Source organism: Poecilia formosa, unplaced genomic scaffold, assembly GCF_000485575.1.
Source record: "Poecilia formosa unplaced genomic scaffold, Poecilia_formosa-5.1.2 Scaffold33, whole genome shotgun sequence".
NCBI lineage: Eukaryota > Metazoa > Chordata > Actinopteri > Cyprinodontiformes > Poeciliidae > Poecilia > Poecilia formosa.
Window position 1 is genome coordinate 888,524 of NW_006799972.1, and position 27,560 is coordinate 916,083.

At 38.8% G+C, this 27,560-nt stretch overlaps 1 protein-coding gene across 1 annotated transcript in view; it reads left to right on the top strand.

Moving 5' to 3' along the window:
* The first annotated feature begins 4,767 nt into the window (after positions 1-4,767).
* The window catches only part of LOC103136602 (CUB and sushi domain-containing protein 1), a 444,439-nt gene continuing 421,646 nt past the window's right edge, over positions 4,768-27,560 (top strand). Inside the window, exon 1 of the mRNA XM_007549920.2 lies at positions 4,768-5,314. Coding sequence (XP_007549982.2) covers positions 5,173-5,314 — 142 coding nt within the window. The 5' untranslated portion in view covers positions 4,768-5,172. The remainder of the gene's footprint in view (positions 5,315-27,560) is intronic.

A 27,560-nucleotide genomic window follows, 5' to 3' on the forward strand; every position in this document is an offset into this window, starting at 1 on the left:
TGGATGATGGATTTCATTGATCTGAAATAAATTTGCGCGTAGTTGAATTTTGTAAACTGAAGAGGATTTGGTCTTTTTTATGCTTGAGGTTCCTTAAGTATTTTTTTTTATTTAGTTTTTAATTGGTACAATAATTTCAAACAAACTGTAATTTTACAATTATCTTTATTTCTCAAAACCAGTCCAATGAGGTTACATTTCTTCATATTTCACCTTAGTGAGCATAAACGTTGATCGGCATCATTACTTTCCAAACAGCCCATGATGCATGTAAAATATAATGCCTATCCATCTCTTTCAGTCAATTAAAGCCAAGATGTTGGTTGTTACAGCCCTCAGACCAATCCTTAAGAAAAGCCCTGCTAATATCCAAATCTGCAGGGTAACTATGGTTTCATAAGGATGTGCCAAACATGCAGCAAGATGTTGAACCTGGTGTAGTTATTCATTTCCTGTACCTAATTAAGGGTTTTATGTTGTGTTTAAAATCAGCGGGTGTATCCCAGGTTCATGTGTCACAAAGGACTCGTTTTTTGCTGGAGAAGAAGAGTTGAAGTTTTAATTAGGAGGCCAGGTGTTTTTGTTGGGAACTTTCCAGAAACAACATCAGTCTTGCATATCCTCCTCATCCTCTTGGCATATTTTCTCCCCTCTTCTTTATTGGCTTTTCGTTTCTCTCTTAAAACATCTGACTTTCTAAAATCGTTCGCTCTGTGATCTTTGTCTTAAACTGTTTCAGTTTTATTCCACTTCTATACCTCCTTTTTGTTTTTTTTAGATTTTTGCCATTTGAAACACCATTATGTTTAAACCAGAGCTTTTACAGTCAAAAAGGTATGCTCCTTATTAACTCTGAGTTAAACACACACACACACACATGCAGACACACAGTGAATACCTGAATACACATCACGGAGCACATAATTTCCCTCCAGACTGCGTGCATTGTGTTTGACCGCAAAGACACTTGAAGGAAACTTGGATGGGATCCAGCGCTGTGAAGCAGTTCAACGTACTCATCTAAAAAAAAAGATGTCTGAAACTTTTTTCTCACGAGTTAAATAAATAAAGGGACTCACCTTGGACCTGCACTCATTAAAATGTTCTGGTTTTCTTAGTCTTCAGGGACTCAAGTTAAGTCAATTAAAGTCCTCCACTGTTGACCCTGACTTAGCAAGATACACCATGCTGAGGGATACCTAGAGTTCAAGTCATTTAAATAAAGTAAGATTTTTAAGCAGGTATATACTGAAAAACTGATCTTTTTATTCTAAACTGCCGTAAATGAACTTAATTTCACTGTTTGTACAGTACAAATGAACAAAAGGAGAAGCGTAACCCTTTATTTAATATCAAAATGTACGATTTCGAAATCATCTCTAAGATTTTTCAGTAACATAATAAAAATAAGAATCGCAAGGCGACAATTATTAACAACCAGCTGGTGGGTTGGTTTTAAGCATTACATTTCTGAACAAATACAATTATTATGAAGATAATATTTTTGTCTATCTCACAAATTTTACAATAAATGATATTTGACAAGCAGTGAACTTGTTTGGAGACTTTTTGTTATCTCCAGTTACTTAGTTGTCATGCAGGAATTAATTCACTAATCCACAAAGGTTTAGATCATATATTGGGTCAAATATATATCATACATGTATGTATGTACCTCCTGGTTGGTGGCCAATGTTGACTGCACTGGGTGTCGGGATAAATTTTTTTTTAACTTCATTATTAGACCAATACTCAGAAAAATGAGAAAAGCTGAGAAACTCATTGTTGCATGAAAAGGTAGCGTTGAAAGATGGTTTGGAGCTTCCCATCCTCAGATCCTGGACAGATGATTCCTGGGTCTGAAGTTTAAATAATTGTGCACAAGTCCAAGTTATTCGGATGTTTCACAGATGTTTGTTCTTTTTGCAAAAAAGATCCAAACCCCCTAGGTTGTTAAAATGTAAAAGAGGAAGCAATGAATCTTCAAGAAGTTTGTAGGAGAAACTGCTACTTATTATTGGTTAATCAGTCAAATATTAACTGGACTGAATGTATACTTGTGACCCTGCTTGGATAATTTTGACCCGATTTTGACCAACATCACTCGGTTCATGTTTTTAAAATTATTTTAAATTTTATGTTGTACAATGCACCTTGCATAATTACAAACCTAAAGATGAATTAATTCATGAGTAAATTAACACTGTGAATTATTTAAGCAAAAATAAACATCCTTTCATTTTTTTTACTTAAACCAAATTATAGGTAAGTTAAAGTTGGCCGTTGGGGAAAAAAAGCCCTAATCTTTCTATTCTTAGTATTTCTTTTAAATTCTTTCAATAAAAAAAAGCAAAGTGAAAAATTTGTTCTGTTTATATATTCATGAGGCCGCCTTGTTGAAGCATACATTTCTGGGAGGGTTTTCTCACAAAAGATTTTAGAAAATTATAGCTTATATCTGGGTTTTTTTGTTTTTTTTTTCCGCATAATGAGGGCAAAAACAAAATGTGGTGATTTTTTTACCTGCAGCAATAAGATGTTTTTCTTCATGTTTTGGTTTTCAGTTCATGTCCACTGTCTGTACGCTATCTGCTTTCTAATGTTCTTTCCCCATCCGAAGTATCTCAGTTTCTCTGTAACAGAAATACTTAACCTGAAAACATAAAAGCTCATCTGTGTGTGTGTGTGTTTTTAAAGAATATCGTTGGTGTCATTGATTGCTTACTTTATCCAGTTGTTTTCCTCTCTTCTTTCATCAGTTAGGATATAAAGCTCTTCATCTCCATCCTGTTAATATAGATGGACTATCATTCCTGGCACTGTGCATCTTTTCATGTTCCTGCTGCACCCACAGTAAACAGCAGCCATAAGATCTTTTATTCAATGACATGGTGCTTTTTGAGAAGGGAATTTGTTAGCTCAGTCCCAGTCGACGCTGTAAACTTCAGCCAACTTTGAACTCCGATCCGAGCCAGTCGTGAAGATGACGAGCAGAAACAGAACCACTTTGACAAATGTTACACCTTGAATTATGATCACATACAAATGGACAAACATTGTAAAATCCATGTAGTTTAAGATGGTTGTTTTTATTTCTGTTTCATTAGACTCTTTCTCCTGCAATATATTGTTGACCAGAAGATGGCAGCCTTACTGCACTGAGCTTTGGTAGGGAACTGTCCGTGGTGTTGAACTATGTTTACCGCAGATTATCTGTCCGTCTGTCTGAACTTTTATCACACATATAGATTCATTTTTACATTGTATATATTGCTCAAAACATGAATAATAAGGCAGTATATATATGTATATAGACACACGAATAAAATGACTGAAGTAGCCCAATGTACAGAGAGCTACCAGCTTGATGGATGACTCACAGTAATGCTGTGAAATGGCTCAACCCACACTCGCTTATACACACACACACACACACACACACACACACACACACACACACACAGTCACTAATTAAAAGACACACACTTTAAGGCAACTCCGGGCCTCGAGGGTCGAGGTCCTGCAGCTTTTAGATGTGTCCAGGTCCAACACACCTGAATCAAGTCACACATCAGGTAAGATATCCAAGTTGACGGTCTGAAATCTGATTATGTGGATCTACAACATGAGTGATTAGTGACACATTATTGTGAAAAAATGTCAAGAAGAGCTATGTCAAAACAACACAGGCAGCTGTAGCCTCCAAATCCTGTTAGGATGTCTAAACATGAATTTGTTTGAATTTAATATTTCTTTTCATATAGATAATTATTGAAATGAATCATGAGGATTATTCATAACCTGTACCCCCTCCATGAAAGGGAGAATAAATATTTGATCAAATGTGACATGAAAAAAAATGTTTGATTAAAGTTATTAAAGTAGGAGACAACTTTTGAGCGTTGCGGTGGGGCTGGCAACAAGGGATGAATCCTCATCTCTACGCCACAAAGCTCAACAAAGAGCTAAGAGTGATGTCACAAAGTTACGTTTCCTCTTGTGGAGTAAAGGCCTTCGGGTCGCTCCTTTAAGGACAAATTTACAGCAACGTGTGAAGTGAAGCTGCTCTTGGCTGTCTTAGTGGCTCAGTCGGCTAATTCTTCATGATGCGTTTCTAGCATTGTAATCTTATTAGTGTGATCCTTCACACATGCCACCAGGGAGTTGAGATCAATAACTGGCTTGTGTCTCTCTTTGGGGTTTAGTTATACACACACTATCAAGTGGTGATTATGGAAACAAAAGGCACAGGTGTTGAGAAAAGTGGGATATTTGTTGCGTATGTGTTGAAGCTTATGGAGTTTTTTGCTGATACGCTGAACTTTCCCCCCCATTAATTCCCTACTTTTGCGCCCCCATGTTTGCATTTTTTCTCTTCTCCCCTCTCTGCATCCCATCTCCTCCCTTCCTTTTTTAATTTCCTGCCACCCTCTTACCATACCCCCTTTCATTCTTCAAATTAGCCTCTTTCTCCTGTTTATAGCTCCTTTAATGCCTTGCTCCTTGACATTGTTCTCTTCTCTTCCCTTTTCACTTTTCTCACACTTCCCTTTCCTTTCTTTTCTCGCCCTTTTGCTTCAACCTTCCTGCCCTCGTCTCTCTTATTTCCCCTTCATTATCATTTCTGCCCCTCTTTTATGGTTTCCGCGCATATCTTCACCTGCTTTTCCTCTCGCTCTTTTCCACTCCTCCCCCCCTCTCTCTTTTTCCCGTCTCAGACCAACCTCTGCTTCTCTTTGCGCCTCTCTCCCTCTCTCCCCCCCCCTCCACCTCCACCAGTCACAGTCGTTGCTGGCGCGCCGGGCTGTGCGGACCTATACCGACCATCTCTCTCCTCTCCTCCACTGAATCTCTCCTTCTCTTCGCCTCTCTCCTTCGCTCTCTGCTATGACAGCTCACACCAGCGGCGTGCTGCCCGATCTTAGACCGTCAACCCGTCACCGGTTGCTGTCCTGTCCAAACATTAACATGGACATGTGCGAGAGGGATATTCGTGATTGATCTTTCTTTCTTTTCTGTTAATAAGGAAGGGGAAAAAAAAGAGGAAAGGGGCTGCCTTCCTTTTTTTTTAACCCCCCCCCCCCCCACCCTCCGCTTCAGTCAGCCAAGCAGAGCGGCAAGGTGGGGAGAGGACTTTAAAAAACAGCCAGCTTGGATTTATTTAGCAGCAAAATGACGGATTTGGGAGCGCCGGAGATGCTGCCGCCGCTGAGAAGAAGAAGGACGATCGGGAAGAAATCTGGGGGACTCGGACTCGACCTCCCGCTTCTCCTCCTGTTGGGGCTCCTCGTCGGGGATTTCTCTCCGTCCAGTGGTGAGTTTTTAGCGGATCTGCGTCTCGCATGCGAGCGGACCTGCGTAACTGTGTGAGCGCGCGAGTTGAAGGTTGCCACAGTGTTTTTATTTTTATTTTCATTTATTTTATTTTTTTTTGACGTTGCGTGTGCGCGGATTCAAAAAGGTGATGCGTGGACCTCCGCAGCAACAGTCAGAGTCGGTATGCGAGAGTGACGGAGTTTTTGCATGGAGGCTTGGTGCGTGCGCGGGGGGGGTGATTGGCTGCGCACGCGCATTCAGGTCCGAGTCCTCTGCGTGTGTGTCTTGTCTTCATGGCGGTGCGTGTTTGTGATACTAAAGCCCGCACAGTTTTGTGTTTGCGCATTCGAGAGGTGGGAGAGCGCTGCGCGGCCAAGTTGGACACAGTGATACATCTGGAGCTGCGAGGGCCTCGTATTCTCAGCAAAACCAACACAAGCCACTCCAGAATGAATCACCACAACCAGCCAAATCACATTTAGCATCTGCAAGAGTTAGAAATCCTCTCTGCTTGACAGCAGGCTCAGCCCGTGTTAGCCTTCTGTCTACAGACAGACAGGCAGGAAGGGATTTTCATGAGAGAGGAAATCCCGTGATCGGAGTTATTCGTGATTTCCGTGGCGGAGCAGTTCTCTCCGAGGTTGATGGTGGGGGTTGATACCGTGCATCAGCGGTGATGCAGCAGGTGACGAGTACTGGAAGCTCCTGGAGTTGAGCTACGGAGAGAGATCAAGCAGAACGTGTTAAATTTCTCCCACTCTGTTCATCAATGCCCTCTTTGTGAGGACTTCTCCTCAGTCCTGTTGAAAATGCTCGTCCCCCTCCAAGAGTCTTCTAAACTTTCCCTCTCCACACACAAGTTCATCATCACCCTGAAATTAAGAAAATGTTCCCAGTTTTGAAAATCCTTTATAAGTCAATTAATCAACTTCTATTTCAGCAGCAAGGCATTTCAAAGTGCTTTACATTATAAGTTGCAGTATTTTTCCCCCCCTATCTTTTCCTTAACTTTGATCTGTTCTGACTAACATAGATTTACTTTGTGGTGTGTGTGTGTGTGTGTGTGTGTGTGTGTGTGTGTGTGTGTGTGTGTGTGTGTGTGTGTGAGAATGAGTGCGAGTATGTTTGGCATTGGCATCTTTATCTGCATGCAGGCATGTGTGCCAGCTGTCAGCCTGGAAATAAAGGGATTTGAGTGAAAGCGTGATTGAGGGGGAATCGTGTGTGTTGATGAATATGATAGAGGGTCTTTTAGGCTGTTTGTGATTGAAGCAACTGCTTCTCATCACCTGTGATTTAACTTCAAGCCCAATTTCTTTTTTTTTTTCTGAATGTGTATGTGTGCTTTCAATCTCAGTTTATCTGCCATGAAATTTAAGATAGTCCAGTTTTCACAAAAACAAGTTTTGAAATTGCTTGCTGTGTCATATATTATATCTCCCTTCTTTAGAATCTACAAGACATGTCCATAAATGATTATATCATTGAAAAGTTGATTTATTTGCAGTTGAAACTCATTAGATTCATTATGCACAGAGATATTCCAGGTGTTTATCTGTATTAATTTGCATGACTATGACGCCAGAATCAGCTCCCCAAACATTTAAAGAATTATATTTGTTTAATAAAATGTTTTATTTTTAATATACTGAATGCTGCTGACTTGGCAGATTTCCATAAGACCCTCTGCAAGAAGAGCAAATCTACAAAAAATTAATTTCTAAAGAAGCGTAAAACTCGGAATGCTTATCCCAGCTTATTAATAGAAAGTTGAGTGAAAGGAAAAATGTTGTAGAAGCAGCAGCTGGGATAACCGCAGCATTCAGAGGGTTGTACAGCAAAGCTCATAAGTGAGTGACTGGAGTGAGATCCATATCTGGAATTTGGGCTACAACTCTTCAGGACTGCGTTAGGCCAGATAAGGTCAGAGATTTCTTAGCTGGGCTAAAGAGAAATAAGACTCAGTGCTCCAAGGCCCTTGTTTGTCATTAAAGTAAAAGTCTTGTAGCCTGGAAAAAGAGAAGAGAGGCACAGAATTCAAATGACCCAAACCCAGAGGGCAGCCTCCACCCTCACTGTTGATTCAAGGAGCAATGTCATGTGCTGGTGTTGGTCCACTGCTACTGTTTTTCAAGTCCAAAGTCAGTGCAGCCGTGTTCCAGGAAATTTTTAGAGCCCTGCATGCTTCCCTGTGCTGATCGAATTTATCAAGATGCTAATTTCGTTTTCCAGTACCGACGCTGCTGAAAGCACCGAAACTTGGCTTATATACTTTCACTAAGCTAATATTTTTGTATTAACATTAATTCTAATATTTCCACGAAAACTAATTTTATACTACCCATAATCTTAGAACTAGATAACTGAAATAAATGTCTCTGGGTGCAATGAATCTATGTATGAGCTTCACCTTTACCAGAATTGAATTAGTGAAATAAATTCACTTTCCAAAAATGTTGAGATTTATTGAGATGCTCCTGTATATTAGATTAGGCTGCTCTGAGTTTACAGTAAAGATAAAGTAACCTGCTATCACTAAGTAGAGCACGATAATGGTAATAAATAAAGCCTTTCAGATAATGTCTTACACAATGTGAGACAACGTACGAGAAAATTAAAGGGCATCCAGACATCTGGCAAGACAGAAGGGAGGGTGGCAATAATTAATTTAGTCAAACCTCAAACCGCAAATGGCTGCCAGCCTTTCAGACAGTGTAAATGACATCACACTGCAAGTTTTAACAGTCAAGTAATTATTGATGTTCTGCAAATGTCTGCTAAAGATGTCACAAAAACCTAAATCCTTACCCAGTTCCTTAACAGAAAGAGATGTTTAAGCTCATTGACGTAGCTTTTTTTTTTTTTTTTACAAGATTATTAGGTAAATAAAATGAGCCTAACATGTCAAAATATTAAGTTTGGGGATATAAATGTTTAACGTTGTAACATAAAACACAATGTTATGCTGAAAATGGTTTTGCGCTCAATACAAGCCAATTATTATGAAAACAAAAAGCATTGTTGGCGTTGCATTGAAGCATTCACACATTTTCAGTCATTTGTATTTAAATAACCTCCGTCTACCCATCAACAGGTTGTCCGCATGTCCAGCTGTGATCATAATTCCCATTAAACCCAGCTAGTGCTAATATAATTGATATATTGTTAACTGCGCTCTACAGGGGATAGGACAAAAAGGCACTTTTGGAACACCCACTCGCACATACAGACACACACATCTGACAAAAACATGCCTGAGATTTTAGACTCCCACTGGGACTATAAAGCACTTGGTTAATCACTTGGGCACACACTCGCTTTACTAAACACACTCACACAACCCGACATGCGGGACATCCCAATGACTTATTTCTGTTCCGTTTTCGAAGTGCGGAGTGGTGAAAGGTCTGCTTTTCAAAGCTTTTTAAAGTTTATAAGGACACTTGGAGCCAAACGCACGTATTTGCATGCACACCCAAACAAACTAAAGTGCATGCACAAGGTGACAATTAGCTGACATGGAATCAATGCCAAACAACAAGATATTGGAACTAGCTGCCTATCCTCCTGCCTGGCATACTAATATCACACATGGGAGGGACACACAAGCATGTACACGCACGCATCAACACACACTGGCTTTGTGAAGACAGTTAATTAAAAAAGAGCTGGCTGCCTGATACAAATTCAACAATACACAACACAAGGGGAAGCGGGTGTACAGGTGGAGTGATCAGTGCCAAGGTACAATTATGTTTAAAGAAAAAAACGGAGACCAAAATAGGAAAAAGGAGGTGTATCCTGCTTCTTGAAATTTGGCCTCACACAAGGCTTTTATAATCTCACACTGAAAAAATGTGAAATGTAATTTAGGTGTGTTTATGCAGGGAGGGGGAATCCCATGCAAAGAAGCAACTGATTTTAACTGAATCCTCTGTGTCGCTGCCATTGGGACGTCAACAGTACAACAACCAAATGTTATTGTATAAAATGTTATTGGGCCGTTTTTGTAAAGATGACATTTTAATTAGGATTCAATTACTTCCTGCTACTGGGATGTAAATTTGATGTGACACAGACATCATTTTTGTTTTCGTTCATTTTGCCACCAGGTACAGTATAGGGGTTGATCAGGGAGATGGAAAAACATAAAACCGTACAGATGGAAAACGGCTTCAAAGAGTGTCATCTTTCCAAACTAAGTCTGCATTAAATCCTTTCAGATGAAGTTGTTTGAACGCCTTAATGTCGATAAATGCGGAATCTTTACATTCCTTTTAATTCACTGAATAACATCAACTTATTGTACATACATGACTGAAAATTAACATGGAATAATTAAAAAAAGGTTTTATTGCTTCCTCTTACGAGCATAATCTTCTTTCAGTTAAAATTTTTATTTTTGGTAATAAACTGTTTGAGTCAATCCATTAATTATTCACACCTTACTTTTAGAATTACAGTTTTTTATGAACTAATACATTTGGTTGTGATTGGAAATGAGATGGGTGTCTCCCAAATATGTGATAAAACATTTAAAACTTTGAAGTACAAGAAATCAAAGGATTTATTTTTCTTCTTGTAATTCCAGACCATCTTTTGGTATTTTGACCATTAGCCTTTGTTGACGAGCACCAAAACTTGCTTTTTTCTCCATCACAGACTTTCTCTGCCAGTGCAACTACAAGTCTTGGTCATATTTCCTTTCAGAAGAAACACGGTAAAATTAAAAGATTACTTCAAACCTCAATCAGGGAAGCTAATAAATCTGGACCAATGATAATATTAGATGTTCTTTTTACAAAGATATTTTTTCCATCGTCTCTAATTTGGTTTATGTAACACATCCCACATAAACAGTCATAAAATATTGGTTTGTTTTCTTTTAAGAAGTCATTTTTAAGCTGACTACTGCCACCGATCCAGGATTTTAACTTTTTCTTTTCTGAATGGTGTCCTAAACATACTGTTTTATCCTCTTGTGTCTCATGTCATGACCTTTTTCTCTGTAAAGTAAAGACTCATTCTAGTTTTTATTCATATATTTCCCAAAAATCATTTGTGGTAAAAAAAATTAATTGAATATTCTCTTATGGGTTGTGAACTCTGTTTTTTAGATGATGAATTTAGTTTTTTGTGCCTAATATTGTGTTAAAAGGTTCCACATAAACAAATCAAAGTGAAATAAACATGTTTTTAATGAAGTGAAGGCATTTAAATCTTACCACTAGTAGAATGTGAGTAAATAGACAAATTGAGGCACAAGTAAACTTATAAAAAAAATTGTCTTTGATTATTTGTTAAAAAAATACACTTTGCATCCTGTCTCTCTTACCTTCCTTTTCACAGTTACTTTGTGTTGGTCTATTACATACCATCCGATAAAAATGTATCTTTGTAGTTGTGGTTGTAAAATGACAAATTATAAACATGTGCCTTGGGTATGAATACCTTGTATCTTAAATGAAAAATCAGTCAGAACATCTGTTCTGATTAATCTGTTTTCTGCATATTGTCATAGTGGCAGAAGGATGCCTTAATGGATTTTAGATGCTTTTGAGACATTTGACACTTTGTGAACGAAATGTCACTCAGTAATTTATCAAACATTTTAGATTGTTTTATTTATTAAGTACATCAAGAGGTTATTCTTTTGTTGAAGCGTACACAACGTGTAGCAGAAAGACCTTACTGTGTCTGCATTCCTGCCCACCAGTCTTTGACACCAGACACCTGAACGTTGACCGGTCGTTCAAACAAGATAACTCGGACTGCGGTGCGCTTGATGGTTTTCACGTTTCCTGCCCTTTTATATTTCAGTGGGATTCATATTTGAGCTTTAACTCTGCCATTTCCATTAACCCTCCATTTCTGCTTTTTAAGCCATTCCTTGGTGGATTTCCTTGTGTGCTGTGGATCATTATCCTGTAGAAAGGTCTGCTTCAGCTTCAGCTGTTTTCAGGCAGCCTTTGATGTGACGAAGACGGTTTGGTTGAATCAACAAATGCAGGCTTCCCACCGCCTCAGGCAGTAACATTTACTCCACTACGCTTAAAAGCATTGAACTTATTTCTTTAAAATCATTGTCGTTTGCATCAAAACATGCATGACACCAGGCCATCCTAATTTATTGGGGTCTTTGCTTTGATTTTTCCTGATAATTCTTTGAAACAACAAAGTTATAACAAGTTATAAACAAATGACCATAAATGTCCAACACTCGCATAAGACATCGTTTACGTATCTTTATAGAATAAAATTTAATTCTCCTGGATTGGTGCGCTTATGTGACTTTTGTATATTTACCAGTGATGCATTGATTGTTTCTTTGGTCTTTAAAACCATGATTTTAGCTTTTTCTTACTAGTAATAGCACATTTTGTTTGCTAACTTTAAAGAGGAAAATTAGCTCTTTGCAATAATTGCTGCTCACTTTTAGTGATTAGTAGGATGCTGAGAGGTTTCTGATAAGGTATGTGTTGCCATCTACAAATACGATTTAAAATTAGGCAACGTAATGATATAAACATGATAAAGATATTTATAAAATAAGAATTTGACATTCTTGTATGCAGACAAAATGATAAAAATGAATTTTAATTGAACAGCTAACACTTAAAACAACAGAGGAAAGTTTGTTTATACTCTCAAATATTATGTTAAACACGTTTTATTTTATTTTGAGAAATGGAGAACTGTTCAGTGACATGGTGGATTTTTGCAGTTTGAAAAGGAAGACAGAAAAATACTAATAAACTTAAATGCAAAACTATTCACACCCCTGGCTGATTTTTATTTTTATTTTAATATACCAGTATTTTACTTTTGTTTAGAATTAGAGATTTGATTTGAATTTATCAAAGATTTTGTGCAAAAAGCTAAAATTTAGGGTGATGGCAAGGAGGCCTTCCAAGCTCATGGTTTGGTACCATTAAAAGTTTGAGGTAACTGGTCAAAATACCATTGAAATCATGCTGCTTAGTAACTACGACTGAGGCAGGATTTCATTTCTGGTGTTTTTGTACATGTTTGAGGAGGCTTTAAATCATTTTTACAAGTTGTTTTTTTGAATGAAAAAAATAAAATAACATCGTTTTTAAAAATTAGCTATTTTTTGTTATTTTTATTATGTTATTTTTTTCTGAGTTATTTACTTATGAAAACAGTTTTTTAAATTGGTCAGCTCAGAGTTTTATAATCAGACTGTTGGAACCAGCTTAAAAGTTCGGTAACTGGTACATTTCTAGCATTTGAACTTAGTTACTGTGTTAAAGAGCATTAACTGTTTAAGTTATTTTTCAAACCTTACAGCAGGTTTCCCCCCCAGTGTGTTATAAGCCCACCAAGCTAAACGTCATTTATTTATATACACCAGTAACGGTGATTTAAAGACAGGTTTAAGGGTCTCTGGCGAAATGGTTGGAACACATACTGAGACTGAAGCCTGGTGTTTTCTGTCGGTCTACAACTTCAGCATATAAAGGATTAAAAAAACACTTTAATTAGGATGAAACAACTGAAGTGCAAAAATCTGATATTTATGTTAATTGTATTTCTAATATCTTTTAATGACCTGGTTATATTTTCAAATTTCATGCCAACTTTCAACATTTTTTTTTTAAACTCAAAAACATTGGCAGCCCTACAGAGTTTCGCTAGTTTTCTGAGGGGAAACGCTCAAAGCTTGCAGGTTATCACAGTAGCAGTGTGTGGGGTGCTGTGGGTATTTGCTGGGAATTCAGTGGGAATGTGTTTGCTTTTGACTTCCTGTGGTCTCTGTATGAGAAACCTGGGAATGCTCAGCCACAGCTTTTAATTGTGTGAGGAAGAGATGTACTATAAGACTCGCGTGCGTTCAGGCAAACTCATGCTGCAGGTGGTGGAAGAAAAAAAATTCTGTTCGTTTTCAGGTGCTTGTGTTGTAATTGATCCTCCTTAGTCACACCAAAGACAGAGCGCATTTTAAACAAACGGAGCTTGACAAAGAGCAAAGGAGACTCTTCTCACTGAGTACTGATGATTTTCAGGCACTTGAGAGTGCTTCTGGCTGTCCAGTGAGATGAGCAAAAAAAAAAACACACACACACACACAGTCTTCAGTACAGTTAACTAGCACATCATACACAGTTCAGCAGAGCAAAGGGTCTGTGTTTGATCTGCAGTCAAAAGAAAAATATGGATATGTGGAGATATTTAATAAATTGTGGAAGCAATGCTTTGTTTTATTCCAGATCTAGATTTCAAAATCACATCGAGAACAAAGAAAATAAATTGAAATTAGCTGTCAAAGAGCAAATAAGAAACATACCACTCAAACATTGTTCATATTTATGACTCTAGCGATGAAAAATTAGTGTGAGCCTTGAGTTAATTGACTTAATTTTTTGGTTGAAGTTACACAGGTTTTAAAAAAGAGCCATGGCCTACATAGAGTACGCTTACGCAGGGGAAGAGGACAGTGAGGGGAATACTGGGACAGAAAAACGGGGAATGTGTGTGAAGACAGAGAAAGCGATTGAGGCAGAGACCAAAGGCAGTATGCTAAGGAGAGATTGGGCATGAGAGGAGGGGAGAGGCACTTGAATGTAGGAGGAGACGACACAAAAGGGAAAATGAAAATGCATTTCTGAATTGATGCAATTAATCAGGAATGACTTTTCCATCTTGTGTTACTCAGTTCTTAATGTCAGGCATAAACTAATGACATCATAACCCTGTCGCGCCCAAATTTATTGCTAAGATACGTGAGGAAAATTCACTAAAGTGACCCAAAGGCATATACAAACAGGGCCTTAAAATGTGCAGATATTAATGACTGGACTCAGATATTTCATGCTGGCAATAAATACTACATTATGCACAGGACTCCCTATGTGTTCATGATTTAAGTGAGGAGAGAAAGAAAAATATACAGACTGAGGAAATTTAGAAACAACAACAACAACAAACAACAATACTGATGTTTTAACTCAGAAATCTGTATTTGGTGAAATAACCAGGAGGTATGAGGCTTTTAATTTTCTCCAGAGCTGAATGTTAAAAGTATTGATTTCTGTTAAATTTGATTATTATTTTTTTGCCTATAGAATATGAAACATGACATTTAAAATCAAAACATTACCAGAAGGGTACATTTTTTAAAACAGAAATGTGGTCTTAATGGAAATTATGTTCAGTGCCTGCTTTAAGGTTGTTATTTTCAATAGGTACTTTAATAAATCTGATCTGTTAATGTCATTAACTATCAAAAAAACTTAAAGTAAGATTGAAACTTGACATAATTAACATCATAAATGTGTTGTTGCTGAGAGACCTGAGGTTTGCTGGTCTGTCAGCAACAACTAGCATCTAGTTTCATTTTGGGGTCTTTAATTTTTTCATCTTATCCCTTTAATGTCCCGTTTGAACAGATGACAACACTGCATGCACCTAATAAGCAGTGTGTTGCCGAAATTCCTGCAGCATCATAATACAAGCAACAACAGTGCGCCCTTAAAACTCGTTTAATCCTTCCACTTCAGGAGCAGTTGTGGCTGTTTTTCTGTACCTTGTTGTGCTGATGCCTCGCTGTGGTGGGAGCTGACGGTTATTTCATAACACACTGGATTACTCAGCCAGCCAACTCTAAAAATAAGCATGAAATGAACCTCTTAAATGGAGCTCATAATGAAAGATTGGGTGGTGTGACTACAAGACATCCATGAAAACCAATATCCAAATTTAATTTGACAGATTATTCAGAACATCAACAGCTATGGAACGTTTTCACCAATTTCAGCAAAGTACATAATTTCCATTTCTTTCAGTTCGTTTGCTGTGTTAATGGTAGTGGAATGAATTATTGTAGCTTTGGTTCAAGAAGTAAATACTCCACGCACATATTGATTTGCATTTGCATGCAGCTGTCGTACAGACTGTTTTATTCAGACGTTGCTCGTGACCGGCAGAACCTGCAATTCTGCAGGCAGCATGATTTAATTTCTTGGGAACAGTCTGGGTGTAGTTAAGCAAAGGCATTCCTTCTGCCATCACCAAGGTGGCTCCAACCACTTACTTTTAAATATTTAGCCTTTTGGTCGAAATATGGATCTTTCTTTGCCAGTTTAAGATACTGGTCTGATGAAAAAGATCCTTGTAGAGCCGCACAATAGAAATACACTGTGAAATTGTAATGTTTGAAAGAATAAAAACAAACTCCAGGATATACCGTATATTTTGGACTATAAGCCGTTACTTTTTCCCCCACACTTTGAACCATGCGGCTTGTAGCCTGGTGCGGCTTTTCTGAGGATTTTTCTTCAACCACCAGGGGGCGCTTTAGCAGGAAGTGAATCATTGGAAGTCAAAATTGGAAATCAAAGAAGAACGCGCTAATTTGCATTTAGCTCAAGCACATGCTAGCAGCAGGCACAACGGAGAAATTTCTTCAAACTCATATGATGCAGCTTTTAAGTTGAGGGCTAAAGATCTGGCAGTACAGGAGGGAAATGGAGCCGCTGCACGTAAACTCAACGTGAACGAAACCATGGTTTGGTGTTTGAGACGGAGGGCTGTGTCCTTAATAAATCCAGCAGATTTATTAGGACACAGCCCTCTGCTGGGTCCTTATGGAAAACCGAGAGCGGCGGAGATACCAGCGGCTTATAGAACGGTGCGGCTTATATGTGCACGTTTCCAGTTTTTTCAAACAAATTTGTAGCTGCAACTTATAGTGTGGTGCACTCTATAGTCTGGAAAATACAGTAAATACTTTTGTCAGGTTAAAGTCATAACGTTAAAGTTAGTTAATTATGTTGGGATAAACACTTTGTTTGTAGTTGGGCCAGGTTGAATTTTGCTGGAGGAATTGAAGTCTGAAGACAGAACATAAAGTTTTACCATGAAAAAGTATAAACGATTGCAACTTTCTGTTTACATCTGGAAATGTGTGAATGTGGAGCTGTTGTCCAATGAATCTAAAGGCTAATGTCTCTGTTATTGTACCACTTTTCTTACATTATTTCTGCCTTGCCACCGCTCTTTAGCATGACATTTTATATCAGCTGTAGGCTAATGGCTGGCTAACGGGTTAACATTAAGCAGGCTAATGTGTCTGTTAATGTTATATTAGTGTTATTTCAGTTTTTCTCGCGCTTAGTTCCATGGTTTAAGGGCAGAGTGAGTCTGGGCTTTTGACTCTGTTTGAGCATACCTCCACTCTTTGTGTGAGTGTGTTGGGAAAAGGTGCAAGCTCTGTTCCCTGTGTGTGTGTGTGTGCACTCTGTATATGGAGCCAATGAGATACATTTCCATTTCAAAGCAACGAGTCAGCAGCAGGAGAAGCCACTTTCATCCGTTAATGTGATTTTAGGGGAAGAGCGAGACAGTGAGACACACGCGGAGGGAAATACTGTACATAGAGCCTCGGTAATCATTTCTCTACAGTTTAGAAAGGGGGCTGATATTGTTTAGTTTGTGTTTGAGTCCCCCACTCTCTTGTCTTTCTCCATTTCTGCCTGTGTGTTCTGCCTTACCTATCAAACAGGTCATGGTTTTAATGCTCTTTCACTAAGATTAACAAGTTTGCTACTCAGAAAAAAAACCAAACAAACAAACAAAACAAATGATACTGCACGAGGCTTGTTTTAAATGTGAGAAATCGTTTTAAAGGAAAAAAGAGCCTGTGCCGCCTGTAGCTTGGTGTTTGTATCAGCCTTCAAGCAAAAATTGCTCCCAGTTTTAGGTTAGAACAGGGAGTGTTAGAGAGAGAAGCGAGGGGATTACTTTGTGCTCGGGTGCCTTTTTGTGTGTAAATGTCCACACGTAAGCTAAAAGTGTGTACCAGTGTGTCTAAGCGTCGTGTGTGTGTGCGTGTGTGTGAGCACAGCTTTTCTATGTGCACCCATGCGAGAGCCGTATAGGCTGCATTTCACAATGTTACAGTGCTGCAAGTGGACAGCAAATTTGTTTGTTTTAAATATATGTATGTGAATCAGTGTTTCCTTGTGTACACAAGCCTGCATGCGTGAGTGTGTTTGCTTGTCCGAGTGTGTCCATGTGAAAGAATTTAAACTGTTTATTTCCATAATGTAAGGACATTTGCCTCTGGAAATAAACAGAATGTGACGGAGGATACCACATTTTTCAAATGTTTTATTTTGTGTAGTTTATTTAAATGGCATTTCTATGGTGAAGCTCTGGTTTATGACCTGTGAAAGGTGGTATATAAATAATGTTTATCAGTTTTGTTGTCTGTAAAAGAAGCTGCAACATGGTAATTCAACGTGTTTCTTGTCCACATTATTGCCATGATTTTTTTGTTTGCATGTGGGGTTGTGTTCATGCATTTTCAACGAGCGTGTGTGTTTGTGTGTTTGAGTATGAATGCGTTTGCCACAGGCTATCATTGCTCCAGTAGCATCGTTCTTATTCTATCCATTTTTAATGATCGGTAATGGTCGCTAGCAGTGTCGAAGCTACATCTTAAGGAGGCAGCAAAAACGGTCCCATGGCGCCCAAAGCTACCGAGACAGAGGAGGCAGAAGGAGGGAGGCTGAAACTGGAAAGAGGTTTTAAATAAGGGTTCCTTGGGATGTAACTGCAATGGTCTCATGGCACACTGTGTCACTGCTTTACAGCCCTACATGGAGGACAGCGTGTGAAGAAGAGCGAGGAGGTGAGAAAACGGCCAGCAGGCTTACTGACTGGAAGATTTAGTGGCTAAATGATTGGCTGGTTGTTAAATTGATTGACTGACTTGCTGGCTGATTGGTTGTGTTACAGGCTGGCTACGTGACTGACTGAGGCAGGCGCTGATCTGTGGGAGGATTTTTACAAGGTACCTTTGTAACAGCTGAGTAAGAAAAGGACGTATGAGAGCCAGAGGAATGCTTGGTCTCTAAACTGTATTTAATCTCTGTAAACTAAAGGTTTAGAATTAGTTTCCAGGGTCCAAAGGCCAGGGTTGGTTCTTAGCATGTAATGGCTTGTAAATTGTTTCTTGTTGAACTTAAATTTTATTTGTTCCCATTAGAAACCACATTGGGCTTTATTGGCAATGATTCCTTACCTTTTCCCTCCAGGGAAAAATCCAGATTCTGTCAGCTGAAATCCAGTGGAATCAAATTTAATTCAATTGTATTAAACTAAGCTAGATTTCACTGGGCTTTCTGAGGTATTTATCAATGCAAATGAAGAAAATGTGTTGGACTTTAGATGTTTTTTTGCTACACTGACCAGAGAAAACGTATGGACAGGAGATCAAAGATATGATTGGTTTGGCAGGAATAGGTGGACCAGGAGAAAGAGGCTGCAGTGCACAAACGAGAGGCAAATCAAAGGAAGGAGGAAGAGCCTGGCACTGTGATAAGGAAATAACAAAGGGTAGGTTGTAAAAGCCTTGAATACTGGAGCTGTAGCAAAGCCAACAACTCACATGTGCACACAAAGCTGTATCAAAACTGATTTTGCGGTGTCCTTTACAGACCATTAAATCCAAACAATGTCAATTTCTTCTCGCTCTCTCTGACAAATGATGGCTAAATAACACATCTTTTCTGTCCGTCTTCTTGCCTGAGTGCTTGCTGATCTGAAATCAATCAAACAGACTCTCTAACGGCGTGGGAAGGCCACAGCAGGAAATCCCTGAAGTTGGCATTTGAAAAGGTGGGACGGTCAAACCACACCGATTTCCATTCCCGGTGTGTCAGATGCATGACATCAGCAACAAGAAGCAACACCTGAGGCAGTGTGGGTTGTGGAGAACAAACTCGCCGTTATTATCAAGGATTATTTGGAGAATGAATGATTCTCAAAGTATGCGTTATGTCTCCAAATCAGGAAAAACCTGGCTCTTCATGTCACCAGCATTGGCTGAGGGTGACTAACTGTGATGAACAACAGTAAATTCACTTTGATTTGTTTTTCGTAACTGCTTTGCCGCCAGGATGAAAAACAAAACAAAACAAAAAAACAAAACATGAAAGCTGTATGTGCTCAGTTTTTACCTTAGAATGGCCAACTCTCTGTTATAACTATGTCAATTTGATACAGAGGCTTCCACACTTCCCATATTTGTGTCCTCTGTCACTTTTATCAGCAGTTAAAAGTGTTTAATCCGTTGTTAACATGTCGTAACCTGTTTTTCCGAGCTGCCTTTAAACGCAACATGAGCGCTACGACGCTCGCGCTGGGTTTCCACCTGTGAAGGAGACCTGCTGCTGCTGGGCGGAGCTACGTAGGTTTGTTAGAATCACTGCAGCAAACCAGCAAAACGCAAAGAACTTTTCACAGTTTTTCCCTCCAAACTAACCGACTGAGTTGAGTAAAGCTGTTGGATGCAGGTAATGTTAGCTAAAGATGACTAGCTAGCTATATACAGCACCTTGTAGCTTGTAGGCTGTTGGTGTTGTTGTCTATGTTCAGCTACGATTCATTTTGCCCCCCAAAAAGTTGATTCCCCCCCTTGTTCGTCTGGAAACCACTGGGTGGGTGGGGGCGGAGAAAAAGTTTGGGAACCACTGGATTAGACAGTAACTTGCTCCTTTTAAGAGTTTTAAATTCACACTTCTTGCACGTCAAGAATCAATCAAGTTATTTTGTTCCACATTTTTTTTCTTTGCTTCTGTCACCAATCATCTCTTCTTGGTCCCTCTTCACCTTTTCTTTTTCCTGACTCCTCTACATTTTCTTTCTGCTTAATGTATCAGCCTGCTGCCTTTTCTTTTTCCCCTCTGCCATTCATCCTTCGTTCTTTGTTCCGTCCTGTTTTTTTTTTTAACACTTCTCTCCCTTCCCCTGCCTATTTCCTCTCCGTCTGACCGTTCTTCTCCCCTTTTCCTCTTCTGTCCTCCCACCTCTTTAACTTTCCTCCTCACATTCCTCCCCACTTTCTTGGTGTGTCTATTCCTCTTTTCCATTTTTTTATCCCAACCTCATTTTCCTTGCTTTTTAACTCTCATTTCTGACTTCTCTTTTTCCTAAGCCACAACTATAGGTCATTCATTTAAATGTCAAATGGCCACGTCAACCAGAGTTGGTATTATAAACAGCCTCTTTGGTTGGTAACACAGGAAGAGAGACGCAGGAAGCGAAAGAGTAAGACAGAACGAGTGTGTGATTATCATGACGGGGCTGATGCTGCAGTTTTCTTGTGTTTCTGGCAGCGAACATCAAGAGAAAGATGTCTGTGAATGGATAGAAGTGTTTGAAAATGATTAGCAATGTGGGGCGGATGTAAGGAGAGGGAGAGAATGAGTTGGCTTTTAGAGAGGAATACGGAGGGGAGATAAGAGAAGTTAAAGGGAGAAGACAAGGAGATGAGGCAGGACAGGAAAAGGAGGATAATGATAAAAATGAAGAGAAAAGGATAGGGAGAGGCTGCTTGTCTACATGCCTCTAATCTGTTGATGGTTGAGGAGAAGCAGACAATAACCTATTATCTCTGCAAGACTTAGCTGTCGCTGCTGCAGTATGCTAGATGGCAGATTGTCTGCGCTAAAGCAGCTTACATCCAGTGAAACCCATACAGGAACTTTAACAGAGGCCGGTGATGTGATATCACTACAAATACACAACCATGTACTGTCTATGCAGCTCTTGAAAAAAATTAAGAGGCCACTTGAAATAATCAGCATCTCTGATTTTATTTTTTACAGGTTTATGTTTGAGTAAATTGAACATTGTTCTTTTATTCCATGAACTGCTGATAACTTGCCTCTGAAACTCCAAGCAACAATTTAGTATTTATTTGCAGAAAATGAGAAATGGTCAAAATAACGAAAAAGCTTTCAGACCTCAAAATATGCAACAAAAAACAAATTCATATTCATTTAGAAACAACAATACTAATGTTTTAACTCAGGAAGAGTTCAGAAACCAATGTTTGGTGGTCTTAATTTTTTATTAATTATTTTTTCCCAGAACTATACATACACACACCACAATGGTATTGAAAAGTTCATTTATTTCAGTAATTTAATTCACTAAGTGAAACACATTGCATAGATAATTACACACAGACTGATGTTTTCAAGCCCTTATTTCTGTTATTTATGATGATTTTAAGACTAATGGAAACACACTGAACATTAGAATATTAACCAATAACAGTACTAAATATAATAGTACAGAAATGTGGGCTAATGAAAAGTGCATTTAACATCAGGTTGAAGGTTCTTTTCAATAGGTGCCTTTAACAATATCCGAATCTCCACCTGGATAGTTTTGCTTATTTTAATTGTACGCAGTTCTTTAAATGTCCTGTGATTAAATACATTGCCTATTTATCCATATCAACAGTAACTTTCAATATCTAGCAAGTTATTTTCACAGTTTACTATTAAAATAATGCCCCTCAGATTAGTTTCACTCCCTGCTACAGCGGGGGAAGAATTACAACGTCTTCTCTTTCAGAAACCATTGGAGTATTTCAGATATAATTACGGTACTGAAAATCTGGCTGGATCATCGCCGATACGTTCGGTCTGGAAGGGTTGATCTGTCGAATGAGCTTTATTTGAGTGAATATTCAAATTTATTGAATCAGAATATATTTGGATTGTTGTGATGTTCAGGAGGCCAAGGCTTTTTTTTTAACAGCGTCTTTCATCTTGTCCGTCTTTCATCATCCTCTTGACGATACTCCATAGATTCTCCGTGGGGTTCAGGTGACTTTTCTGCTTTATTATGTTCTTGAAACCAGATATTGGTACTGTAGGCAGTGTGGTCCTAATGGAATTTGAAATCAGCGTCTCTATAAAGCTCGTTAGAAGAAGGAAACATGGAGCGCTCTAAAATGTTCTTGGCAAACTTTAGAAAACAAAGTGGATGTGGATGTTCGGGTTCTGTGCCTTTCCACTTGATCTCTCAAATTAATTAAAAACGTATATTAATCTAAGGAGAGGCTGAATTGCTCCCTACTGTAAGTAAGATCCGGTCCTGGATCGGCCTAACATCAGGAGCGTTGTCCTCCGTGTCCTAGATGTGTCTGTTTGGTGACTCCTGAAGCTCTTATTTCAGCTGCAGTCGCCGCCTTGTGAAACTCCCCAAAACTGTTGAATAGGCTTTTCTTCACACTCTTTAAGGCTTGCGGTTGTCCCTGTTGCTTGTGCACCTTTTTAAATTCAGACTTTTTCCTTCTACTCAGCTGTCCATTAATGTGCTGGGATACAGCACTTTGTGCGGAGTAAGTTTCTTTAGCCATGACATTTTGTGGCTTTCCCTCCTTGTTGAGGTAACGGCTGCCTGCTGGACAACTTTCAAGTCAGCCGTCTTTTCCCCATCATTGTGTTGGCCATAACATTTCTGTATTAAGCATCCCTTTTCTGTTAATTTTATATAAAATGAATTGAATTGCTGAGATAATTAACTCTGGTTATGTTTTCCGTTCACAATTGTGTTGAATGTTTTATTGTTACTGTCTAGAACGAATGTTTGTCATGTCTCAGGGCTGTCACAAAATGTTTCTGGACGATTAATCTTCCCAGAAGTTATCACAATTAAATTGTTGCTTTGAGACAATTTGGCAGTAATATAAAGATGATAATGGCACAATAATGCAAGAATACGTTCTTGCAATAAACTTTAAATTCTGATGAACGTTTTACACTGGAACTGAAAGACATTTTAAATATCCAAAATAAATCAACAAAGCAATAGAAACGACTTGATAAAATGAATTTAGTTCATAATTCTTCATTTTGCTTTTGAAGGAAAAACAAAAATAATCCTTCTTGAAAAGTTTGGTTGAGACCAAAACTCCAGACTGAACACTTTTATCACCCAGCTTTTGGTAGAAAGAGAAAAATGACTGAGTTCATTTAAATTCATCACGCGATTAATTGATCTATTGATTATTGTGACGGGCCTTGTCATGCTTAGTTTTACACTATTTGACTTGGATTAGCAGATTCTGTTGGATCCTCGATGACGTGCATTTTCACGTGATCTGAAGCCAAATGTGCCTAAAGTGATGTCGTCGCTTCATCTCACAAAGCAGCAGAATCCTGAAGAAATTCACAAAATCATAAACTGAAAGCTCAGCTTACCAGGCTACAAAATTAGACTAACTACAGATGTTATTTAAATATGATAAGTAAAACAACTCTTCCTGTCTTACTGGTTCAATGGGGTTTTACTTTGTTAATTTGCTTGGGCTGAGTTAGAGTGTGAGCTTGACAGATACTTTCTCTATTCACCTGCTAAGTATACTTTGATAATGCTTGGCTGTTTCCAAATGGATCCCTTGAAAGATTCCCCAGATGGTCCAGGGAAACGAACCATCTGGTATCAGGTAAGCAGCGCGGTGGCTCTGCAGTGACGGTAATGTTTGTAGATGCATATCAGAATGCAGTCTGTCAAAAGTTTAGAGGTAACTCCAGTTGAACTTTTGGTTCTGTTTAAGTAAATAACAAGAAGGGACACATGCAGATAGAAGAGGGGAAAAAATATCTTATTATAATGTAAAATCTGTCACAGTTCATGAAGAAGAGGGAAGCACCCAGTGGCAGAAGCTGGAAGTAAAAGACAGGCAGGCATAGTTACAGCAAACTTCCAGTAAATGAGGGAACGATTTGAAAAAAAGAAGCAGATGATACAGAATGTGTTGCACCCAGGAAGCGAAGCAAAAGCCAAAACGGATTGGACAGGTAAAAATAGGAAGAGAACATAGTGGATCTGGCAGCGAACAACGGAGTCCTGCCAAATACCGACAGAGCAAAGATATGAATGTAGCAAAGACGAACCAGCATCAGTACCAGTGTTACCAGTAGAAGAAGAAAGCTGTGTTTGAATTGAACAGTAATTCACCATGAAGTCCAACAAGGAGTTATATAAGCAGGTTACTTTACAGAGCTTGTACAATAGAAGTTAATGAGAAATTAAAGACAGTGATGGCATTTCTAGTCATTTTTTACTCCAGCAAAACTGTTTAGAGTAAGAGAGCGCTGTGGAGTTTTATTAATTAATTTTTTTTTTACGTAATTCAGGTGGGTTATAGATGCCTTACTGGGATATTCTTCCATGAAGTCAAAAATATGGCGGGCTGTTGCAAACCATCTTCCACTGGAAGAAAGTGAAAAAGCTAAAGCAAAGTTAGTTTGTGAAGAGTTCTCCGTCTGCAGGTTGCTTCTTCCAAGTCTGAGCTGAGCTTTTAGATATTATGAGAAAGTGGTAGTAAAATTGTATTGCAGAACTTTAATTCTAAAGAATAATCATGTCAAAGTCATTGTATGTTTCAGCTGAGAGCTTTTGATTGGGATGCACACATGCTCCAACTCCAAAACTAGCTGCTTACCATGAGATGTTCCATAACTTTCTATAAACAGTATTTCAAATTGTAAATTGATGTTTGTAATATATTCACAGCTGCTATCCGTGCATGTGTGTAGTCATTTAATACCAGTGTTACAAAGAAGGATTGTGTCAATAAAAACATGTCTCTTGCCCATTGCCTCAACTTTAGCTCTGCGTTCAGATGCAACATGGTGGTAATGGTTCATATTGATGAAGTGCTCACTGTTCACTGGCTGCCTTTATGCAAAACTTCATCATTATGTTGAACACAATGCAAGGAAAAGGACTGAACATTTCAAACCGAGGAGTGACTACGGAACAAAGCAGGGAAGAGATTTCCTGAATTTGACATGCAAACATTGAACAGAAGAAGCCAGATCCAGAAATGAAACATCAAATCAAAACCAACAATTCCCACACACATTATGTGAGAAAACCTTTATTGTCGTCTTACTCGTTGACATGATGCGGTTATATAACACTGGTGCAAGGCTGACTACAGGAAAATACATCACACTAAACTGTATTCTGGGATGTGTTTGCTCTGTGGCTTTTTTTTTTTTTGAGTTTTGACAGCTGGTCTTATAATTACGTCATCATGTTGCAGCTTCTTCTGCTGCCGTTCTGGCTGGATGTCTTATGCCTCACGAAGCTCATTTTGAAGAAATAGCCCTGAATAATCTCATAGGACTGTTAAAATACCCCTGCGCTAACTCACATCTGAGAGCTATTCAGAATCACTAATTAACCCTGCACGCATATTTTTGTACTTTTGGAAGAAACTCGGGTAATCAAGAAAAACATAATAATGTATTTACAAGTTCTTGTGCAGCTGCAGAGCTAATTTCCCCATTTAAGCTTTTAAGTTTATGATTATGATACAGATGCATCTCTGACTTTGATAAATTGAAAAAACTTGATGCAATGTCTGTTATTGGCAGCTTGGGGAGGCGCATGCCTCTTTATATGTCTGTGGATGCATTTAGTTTTTTTTTTTTATTAATAGTTACATTCTTTAACTTTGCAGTCTGACTCATGATAATATGGTTCACATAACTATGCTTCTTACCTGTATATCCACTTTCCTGTGCAAATGAGAGACGAACACGGAGAAAATGTCACCGTGTAAATGTCATTGCAGGACTCAATGCCATCATTCTCAGGCTGTTGTTCTCATAGCCAATACTTCTATGAGTGGGAGTGCAGTGAGTGAAGAGCTTAGAATGCAAAACTGAACATTCGAGGGCTCACGAAGACAACTTAAATTGTGTTTTTTTTCTTTTAGTATCCGTCCACAAATGTCTTCAGAGGTCCACAGGGATGTTCATAAATATCTATGAAAACGCCACATTTACAGCTTAGTAGCCTCTTTCATGATTATCGTCTTGGTTCTAGAAACAGGAGGGAAGCCAGATTTGACACCAGTGCTGTTAAAAAGCTGACGTCACCACACTGAGTAAGACAGAGAACAGAGAGAGGTGTCACATAGCCAGCTTGCTCCTCTCCTCTCCTCTCCTCTCTTCTCCTCTCCTCTCCTCCTCCTCCTCCTCCTCCTCCTCCCTTTTATTCCAATTTTGATTGCTCCAGTCATTTTGTGACATCCAGCAGCCTGCTGGTGTGGAGCTGTTTAGGGGACATGAAGAGCTTTCTAAATGATGGCTAAATTTAACTAAATGACTTCCTCCACTCATGTCTGATATAATGTTTCCCCCTGCTCCTCTCTATGGATCTCTGCCTCTTCCTGTTGTCCTTTTCCCCCTCCTCCTTCCTCTTGCATGCTCTCTCTCGGTCCTAAAGTCTGATTTCCATTTTGCAATCTGCAGCCTCCTTCTCCTGACTATTTACTTCTTTCATCTCGTTTTCCCTCCTGTTCGGCTCTTTTCCTCACTCAGACCTTTCTGCTAATCGTTGTGTTTTGTCTACTTTCTGCTGGCATAAAAAGGTTAGGCTGTTCTCAGCCCGGAGCCTTAATGAGCTGGCTTTAGAGGAATTTTCTGTTATTATATTATAGAAGTGAGCTGGCAGTTGTCAGTCTTTGTGTCGGGCTGATCGATCCCTGCTCTGCCTGTTTCTTGCTGCAATAATGTGCCTCTGACTGAAAGCGCTGACTAATTAGATGATAGATCTTTTACCCGGGAGTTATGGTCAGAAAATTGGAAAAGGATAATTGCTTGTAGATCAGCTGTCAATTGTGACTCCGGCAGCCAACCAACCAGCCTTTGTGGAACTGTATTAATCCTCTAACAACCTTACTGCAATATCACCTAATTACTTAATTTATATGTAGAAAGTATACCACTCATTAGATTGCTATGTATATTAGGGTGCCATATAATTACATAATAAAATAATGAAATATAATGTTGAGGCTGTAATTCATATTACATGTAATTTGATTACTGTATTATAAGCTTGTGATTTATATACTGAACTGAAATGTAATGAACTGAGGTAATATATCATAACCCTAATCTAGTTGCATATGTCGTTTTCATTGAACCGTAATGAAATGCAGCTTTTCCCCACAATGGTGAAAAGCAGGAACTCCAAAAAAAAACCAACAACTCCATCAAATTAATTAGCTGGCAAAACGGTCAAGATTGCGCGTGGCGTTGGACGGAATCTGCAAATGCGATTTTATGAATTTTAATCCAAATCTTCATTTGAAGACAGCGGTAATAAATCCATTAGGTAAGCCGACGAGAACTGTTTTTTGTTCCTGCTCCGCTGTTTTTGTGTTGAGCTGAATGAGCGAACAGGAGATGAAACCAGATCAAATTCAAATGATGAGTAATTTTTTTTTTTACGGTGGACAGGAAGAGAAGGACAAAAATAATGAAGACAAAGAGGGTAACAAGACGGTGACTGAGGGCCGAAACGTCAAATTAAATGAAAACAACGTTCACAGAATTTGTTTGAGGAAAGAGAAGTTCATATTTAACCCAATTAGAGCAGAACAGCTTCTGGAGGAG